This window comes from Peromyscus leucopus, chromosome 16_21 (genome assembly GCF_004664715.2).
Source record: "Peromyscus leucopus breed LL Stock chromosome 16_21, UCI_PerLeu_2.1, whole genome shotgun sequence".
NCBI lineage: Eukaryota > Metazoa > Chordata > Mammalia > Rodentia > Cricetidae > Peromyscus > Peromyscus leucopus.
Window position 1 is genome coordinate 36,335,241 of NC_051084.1, and position 7,974 is coordinate 36,343,214.

At 44.6% G+C, this 7,974-nt stretch overlaps 1 protein-coding gene across 2 annotated transcripts in view; it reads left to right on the forward strand.

Moving 5' to 3' along the window:
• Ppa1 (inorganic pyrophosphatase 1) overlaps nt 1-3,629 on the forward strand; it is a 38,052-nt gene extending 34,423 nt beyond the window's left edge. For both annotated transcript variants that reach the window (XM_037199491.1, XM_028886172.2), the window contains exons 10-11: nt 1,781-1,823; nt 3,282-3,629. In XM_037199491.1, coding sequence (XP_037055386.1) covers nt 1,781-1,823; nt 3,282-3,313 — 75 coding nt within the window. In that variant the 3' untranslated portion in view covers nt 3,314-3,629. The remainder of the gene's footprint in view (nt 1-1,780; nt 1,824-3,281) is intronic.
• Nucleotides 3,630-7,974: the final 4,345 nt, after the last annotated feature.

The following is a 7,974-nucleotide window of genomic DNA, read 5'->3' on the forward strand; positions in this document are numbered from 1 at the left end:
TGGTAACTTGTAAAAACCAAAGCGATTACTGAATGTACTTACCAAGCCTGCGAGCCCCTCACCTGTCAAACCGTCTTCCAGAAGAGACCAAGCAGGAAGTTAGTTGATTTGTTCATAGCCAAGACCGAGGGAGTAAGCACAGGAATCACTGTAGGAACGATGTATGGTAGAGAACTTTCTCACAAGAAGTACACAGTCCAGGAGAGCAGCACCTTGCTTTTATGGAATTTTTTGTTTCTTATTTGTTTTTTTGAGTCATACTCTCCCTGTGTCATCCTAGCTGGCCTCGAAGTCACAGAGCTTCTGCTTCCCGAGTGCTGGGATTAATGGTGGGAATGTTTCACCTCACTCCGCCTGTGTGCTGTTTTTAATAATCTGATTTGTTTGCATTTAGCGAAAGACTGAACATTTAAAATGTTCATTTATGGAGCTGGACAAGGTGGTTCAGTGGTTAAGAACACTTGCTGCTTTTGCAGAAGACCCAGGTTCTGTTCCCAGCACCCAAATAGTGTAACTCCAACTCCAAGGAGATGCAACCTGGGCCCTGGCACGCATATGGTGCACAGATGTTCATGCAGGCAAAATACCTGAAAATATAAAGTAAAAATAATCATTTTTTAATTTTTATTTTATTTTTATTATTTTTGTTGTTGGTGGTGGGGTTTTTTTGTTTTGTTTTGTTTTTTTTCAAGACAGGGTTTCTCTGTGTCATTTTGGTGCCTGTCCTGGATCTCGCTTTGTAGACCAGGCTGGACTCAAACTCACAGAGATCCGCCTGCCTCTGCCTCCCGAGTGCTGGGATTAAAGGTGTGTGCCACCACCGTTGGGCTAATCATTTTTTTAAAAAGAAAAAAATTTCATTTATGCCATCAAAAGCAGCAAGCAGAAGGAAACGACCTGACTTTCCAGGGCCTCATCAATGGGGCACTTCAAAGGAAAAGGACTTGATGAGCAGCCCAGGGCATTTAGATTCCTCTTGGTTTACAGTGAACCCTGACAAAATGCAATGAACAGGAAAAACAAAACTGGACCTGGTGCCTCAGGACGCTGAGTCTGGAGGATGCTCAGAGTTCTGTGCTGGCCTAAGCTGTGCTATGAAACCTCGTTTCAAAAAAAAAAAAAAGAACAGGGCCAAGGAAAATGGAATTGTGATGCATGCATGCTGAGTTTTATTTTAAAAAATGTTCTTTTATGTGTGTCAAGAGACTTGTATATGGGGTCTGGAGAAATGGCTGATGCATCAAGAGCACTTCTTGGTCTTGCAGAGGACCAGGTTTCAATTCCCAGCATCCTTATGGTGGTTTACAACTATCCATAGCTGTAGTTCCAGGGATCTGACTCACGGCCACCAGGAATGCATGCGGTGTGCATACATAACAGGCAGAATGCCCATACACATAAAATTAAGTAGCTCTTTTTCAAAATTGAAAGAGACTTGGATATGTTGATCTCTTAGCACAGTGGTTCTCAACCATCCTGATATTGTAACCCTCATGCTTTGGTGAACCCAACTATAAAATTATTCTGTTGCTACTTGATAATTGTAATTTTGCTATGGTTATGAATCATAATATAAATATCTGACATGTGATCCCAAAGGGGTCCCAACCCATAGATTGAGAACCCTGTCTTAGCAGATCACACTCTTGTTGCTGGAAGTTATTTTTAGAGACTAAAAATTGGTAGTCTCCTGTCCATTGTTTTCCAGTTTTACCAGTAGGCTGTTAGCTTTCCCTCCTAGGGTTAGACTACATTTTAATATTTTAATGTTTTATTTTAGTTGCCGCCACCATGTGAATCTGCCTGCTCACTACCAACCGATGGTAAGACCTGGGTCCACTATAGTCACATTAGAGTTGTATGTCTGTATATATATTTCACTTGGAAAATAGTTATATATGGTTATGGGTATAATAAGTTTTCCTGTGCATTTATAATATGGAAAGATTAAATCAAGCTAGCAAATCTATCACCTCACATACTTATTTGTGGGCAAACATTTAAAATCTACAGTTGTAGCCATTTTGAAAAATATCCTGGGGTGTGGTGGTGGTGGTGGTGGTGGTGGTGGTGGTGGTGGTGGTGGTGCATGCCTTTAATCCCAGCATTTGGGAGGCAGAGGCAGGCGGATCTCTCTGAGTTCGAGGTCAGCCTGGTCTACAGAGTGAGATCCAGAAAAGGAACAAAGCTACACAGAGAAACCCTGATTCGAAAAACCAAAAAAGAAAGAGAGAAAAATATCCTGGGACCTGGACTGTAGATTGATGCAGAGTGTGTGCTTACCATGCTAGAAGGCCTGTGCTCCTTCCCCAGCCGCAGGAAGGAGATATTAATAGGCAGTACATTATCTTAGTGCAGTCAGCATTCCGTTAAGTAAAACTCACTGCTGGGACTTGACATGGACTCTGCCCTCGATCAGCTCCTGCCTCCCCTTCCCGTCTGGCCTCCCTGCCCTCGGCCTCGGCGGTCACTCTCCACTTGTGCTGTTCCACACTTTAGGAGGCCACAGTGCAGTCAAGCTGTTGGTCTTTTGTGTCTGTCTTTATTTCCCTTGGCAAACTCTGCTAAAGTTCCGCAGTGTGTATGTGAGGGTGGGACACTGCATGCCGCCTTTCCTTTTTTCCCCTTCTCTTTTATTTGGGAGGGTGCTTTCTCTCACTCTGGCCCCTCTAGTTCCATGTGGACACTGTGGGAGGGACGCAGCATGGGCTGTGTTCTACATTCTCATCCAGACATGTGCCTACTTCACTCAGAAAATAGCTCTGTCCCCTCTTTAGATCTTAGAGAGCTCTGTGACGGGTATGGTAATGCATACCTGTAGTCCCAGCATTCTAGAAGCTGAGGCAGGAAGATCACAGGGTGAAGGCCAGCCTGCATTATGTAGAAAAGCCCTGTCTGAAAAAAAAACAAAGGAAAGAAAAAGGAATCTAAATTTCTTCTGGTGAGAAAAGGGTCTGCCACTTAAAAAAATTGAAGCTACCATGGTGGTGTACACCTTTAGTCCCTAGTGCCCAAGAGTCTGGGGACAACTTGGGCTCCATAATGAGTTTCAGATTAGCCAAGACTGTAAGACCTCATCCCTGTGCTAGGTGCTAGTTTCTGACTGTAGCTTTGCATGCGTGTTCTAGAGGCCATCTAGAGGAGCCATGCAAAGGCCTGTTGTATTCCTTGGTAGGCGAGCATTCTCCTGCTGAGCAACATCCCCAGCTTACCCTTTGGTATATCTTAATAATTTGGGTTCTGAGCAGAGACTCATTTGCTTTTCTCTTTTCTGGATACAGTGGACAAATGGTTCCATCACCAGAAGAACTGATGAGGTGCCTCCAGAATCCAAGCCGATCCTGCTGCATCCTGTTCACCTGGAAGCGTTAGATGCAAAAGTGTAGTAACTTCAAAGCTTTAAATTTCTATAACTTACCTAATGAAGCAGATTCTGCCGTGGCCAGTCCAATATGTTCAGAAGGTTAGCCATCCAGACACTTCACATCTCAACCAAGACAGCTTTTACTACATGTTAGCTCTCAAAGCCCTTGTGATATGGAAGTCATTTGTGCATAGATGTGCAAGGTGTTCATACATATTGGATGTATATGTTTACTGTGTTAGGAAATAAACTTATTTTGCTGAAACTTGGTTTAGGGTATTTTTTTATTCCAGAGTCATCATTATCAAAGCTGGGTGTGGGTTCTTCAAAGTTCCTAGCAGTAGTCTTAGAATTCCCCTTTATATTATTAGATTAAAAACTGCAGCTGGGTGGTGGTGGTGGTGGTGCTGGTGCTGGTGCTGGTGCTGGTGCTGGTGCTGGTGCTGGTGCTGGTGCTGGTGGTGCACACCTTTAATCCCAGCACTCAGGAGGCAGAGCCAGGTGGATCTCTGAGTTCAAGACCCTGGTCTATAGAGCGAGATCCAGGATAGGCACCAAAACTACACAGAAACCTTGTCTCGAAAAAAAAAAAACAAAAAAACAAAACTGCACAGTGGTGCACACCTTTAATCCTCATACTCAAGAGGCAGAGCAGGCAGATCTCTTGAATTCAAGGCTAGCCTGGTCTACATTGTAGGTTCCAGGACAACCTGAGCAACATTGTAAGTGCTTATTTAGAACAATTTTAGGAATCTGAGAATGGAATCTCTTGTGCATATAGACTTATTACCAGTCAGAACAATTTTTGGTGAGTTGGAGCTGGAGAGTTTGAGCTTGAATCCAGACCCATCTTAGCAGTTCTGTACTCAGGCAGGATACAAACCACTCACCCTGTTTTCCTCATCTATAAAAATGTCAGGTCATGACTTATGGTAAACATTCATATGTATTGAGTCTGAACTTTATTATTGTGTGTGCCAGGGAGTGCAGGTGTTATTGGCCGTAGAGGCTTAGTAACACCTGTAGCTGGAGTAACAGCTGGTTGTGAGCTGCCTGGTGTGGCGTTCTGGAAACCGAACTCCAGTCCTCTGCAAGGGTAGTCAGTTCACACTCCTAACTGCTGAGCCCAGCTGCTTCCACCCTACCTTAGGTTTCTGAGGCAATCTCTCATTGAGCCTGGAGCTTGCTGACTTGGCCAGACTGGCTGGCAGCAAGCTCCAGGGATCCTCCTGTCTCCGTTAGATGCCCCACGATGTCTCCTTGTTATTTTAGTCTGCATTTTTGTCTTGGCTGATGATGCTAATCATCTTTCATGTGCTTATTTCTTACCTGTGTCTCCTCTTCGATAAAACGTCTCTGTGTTTTATGTTACTGTGGCCAAATACCTGAGAGAAAGTCTAAAGGAAGAAAGGTTTGTTTTTATTTTGGCTCACAGGTTTCAGGCCGAGCTTGGCTGGATCCATTGCTTTGGGCCTGAGGTGAGAAATGATGAGACCTAATACCATATCAGTAGAACCTTGTGCCAGTGAGGGAGTAGGGGCAAGATGGGGCTCGGTACAAGGCATATCTTCCAAGGTCCATACCTAGTGATCTACATCCCTACTTCCTACTCCAGCATCTCTCAAGAGTGCCTTCCTGGGAATCCATCCAGGGATTACCACATTGCTAAACTAGAATCCTCAAGATCTCTCTCTAACCTTAGTGGTGTGAACCTATGGTTCTAGCAACCCAGGAGGCTATGAGACCAAGGCCTGCATGGATTAAGAGTGAATTCAAGATCAACTTGTGTAAGATAGTGGGACCCCGTCTCAAAAGTGATGCTAAGGCCTGAAGAGATGGCTCAGTGGATATGGATGCTTGCTGCTCTTCCAGAGGACCTGAGTCCTGTTCTCACTGAACCATCTCTCCAGCCCAAAAAGATTTATTTTTAACTATGTGTGTGTATTTGTGTATGCGTGTGGGTGTGTGCCATGAGTACAGGTGCCAGTGCAGGCCAGAGAGGGTATTAGACACCCTGGGGCAGTTGTGAGCACTCAGTGTATAACCAAACTCGGGTCTCTAAAAGAGAAAACAGGGCGGACTGCAGTGGCGCACATCTTTAATCCAGCACTCAGAGGCAGAGCAGGCGGATCTTGGATCTCTGAGTTCAAGGCCAGCTGGTCCACAGAGCGAGATACAAGACAGGCACCAAAACTATGTGGAGAAACCCTGTCTTGAAAAACAGTAAAAAGAGCAAAATCATCTTTCCAAACCCAACTTTTTTTTTTTCTTAACTTAATTGTGTGTGTCTCTCTGTATGTAGGTATGGGACATGAGTGCAATCTTAGGGAGTTATAGGATGTTGTGAGCTACTTTATTAGACCCCAAAGTTTAGGGTCTCGAGTGGGCACCTCAAGAACCCAGACTCCAGTCCCGTTGATGCAACAGAAAGAGGGGTTTATTGAAGAGACTGTACAGACAGGCTACTCTTGTCCTGAGAGCAAGAGTTGCATCTTACTGCAGCCACATGGGGGCTTTTAAAGGAAAAACCCACAAAAGCCATAAGATTACAATTCCCATACAATTTCGTTTCACAAGCTCATGGTCTGATCACAGAGTGAGTACAGTCACGTCCACATGTACATTCTCCCTGAAACCTCAAGGGGGGTATTAGGGTGGGAGTGGAGTTTACACAAAGGTCACAGTGTCCTTCCTGGAACACTTGCAACTATCCCAGTCACAGTTGAGCACATCTCTTTTTTTTTTTTTTTTTTTTTTTTTGAGACAGGGTTTCTCTCTGTAGCTTTGGAGCCTGTCCTGGAACTCACTTTGTAGACCAGGCTGGCCTCGAACTCACAGAGATACTCCTACCTCTGCCTCCCAAGTGCTGGGATTAAAGGCATGGGCCACCACTGAGCCCAGCTTGAGCACACCTCTTTACAGAAATCTTTTTACATTGTTACATTGTTACAGGGGTGGTTGAATAATGATTGAGTCAGCTTGCCCTTGGAACTAGATTTTTAGTTTCTCATTTCCTGGGGCTTGGGGGTGTCAGCCTGAAGGGTTAGGGTCTTTCACTTGATGTGGGCGCTTGGAATGGAACTCAGGTCCTTTGTGAGAGCAGTATGCCTCCTTAACCACTTAGCCACAGCTCCGGCTTTGTTACAAACCACAGGCTTTGAACAATCTAACTTTAGAAAGCCATAACATATTACACACACACACACACACACACACACACACACACACACACACACACGACACTTGAGTGCCACCCTCTTGAGAAGCTCATACCCATGTCTTGGGTCCTGTGCTCTCTTTTTCCTAAACCTACCTGTCTTCTCAAACTTAAGTTCTAAAGTGGGTTGCAACCCCTTTGTGGTCAAACAGTCCTTTCCCAGGGGTCACCTAAGACCATCCTAAAACACAGACATTCACATTACAATTCGTAACAGTAGCAATGAAAATAACTTTATGGTTGGGGTCATCACAAGAGGAACTGTACGAAAGGGTTGCAGCATTAGGAAGGTTGAGAACCACTGCTCTAAAGCATGCTATCGGTATGACTGAGACCACACCAGATCCTCCCTTAGGCCCTTAAGTTACAGAACCCATCTTTATGGGAGAGTCAACATATACTTTGATGTAGGCATGACTTAAGTGTTATTGTGCATATGGGATTGGGATAATTGTTACTAGAAACTTTTCCAAAATTGTACTGTGCTTAAATATGCCTAAAAATAAACTGCCTGGCATCAGACTCCAGAAAGTTTGAACCAACACTGGCTAACTAAGCTGTGTTGAATCATTTCCTTCTTACCTCACACGGGTTACTTTGCTAGCCCTGGTGTTTGCAGAGACCCCGCAATGTTTTCTGTGGGTTCTGGCAATTGAACTCAGGGTGTCATGTGTCTTGCATCTTTGGGCAGTGTGATTGCTAATCTTGGTTGTCAACTCGACTACATCTGGAATTAACTACGTCCCAAGCGGCTGGATACGCTGGTGAGGGATTTTTCTCGATGGGATTATATGAAGTGGGAAGAGCCACCCTAAATCTGGGCCACACTTTCTAGTGGCAGCCATATAAAAAGACATGGAGGAGAGAAGCTTTTGCTTTTCCACTGTTTACCCTCACTCTCACTGGCAAATTCATCAATTGTTGCCGAGGTGTTCCTTCATAGATGTTAGAACCTACTTCTTCGGGATTCCAACTGAGACGGAAGGCTTTTGGCTATCTAGCAGTTCCCTAGATTCACACCTTCAGATTGGGGCTGCTGAGACATTCAGTCTGGTGGACCGAACAGTTACCCAATTCATGGCCTTTCCACTGGGAGACAGCCATTGTTGGACTACTCAGATCACAGCCTGTATGTTACTCTAACAGATCCTCTTTTAATTATATATGTGTTTGGGGGTCGTTGAGATGGCAGAGCAGTTGAAAGCACTGGATGATCTTCCAGAGGACCTGAGTTCAATTCCCAGCACCTATATGGCCACTCCTGTTCCGGGGGATCTGACACCCTCTTCTGGGCTCTGCAGGCACCAGGCATGCATGTGGCACACAAACATCCATGCAAAGAAAACACCCATACACATAAAAATTTTTTTTATTATATATGTATATTCATTCT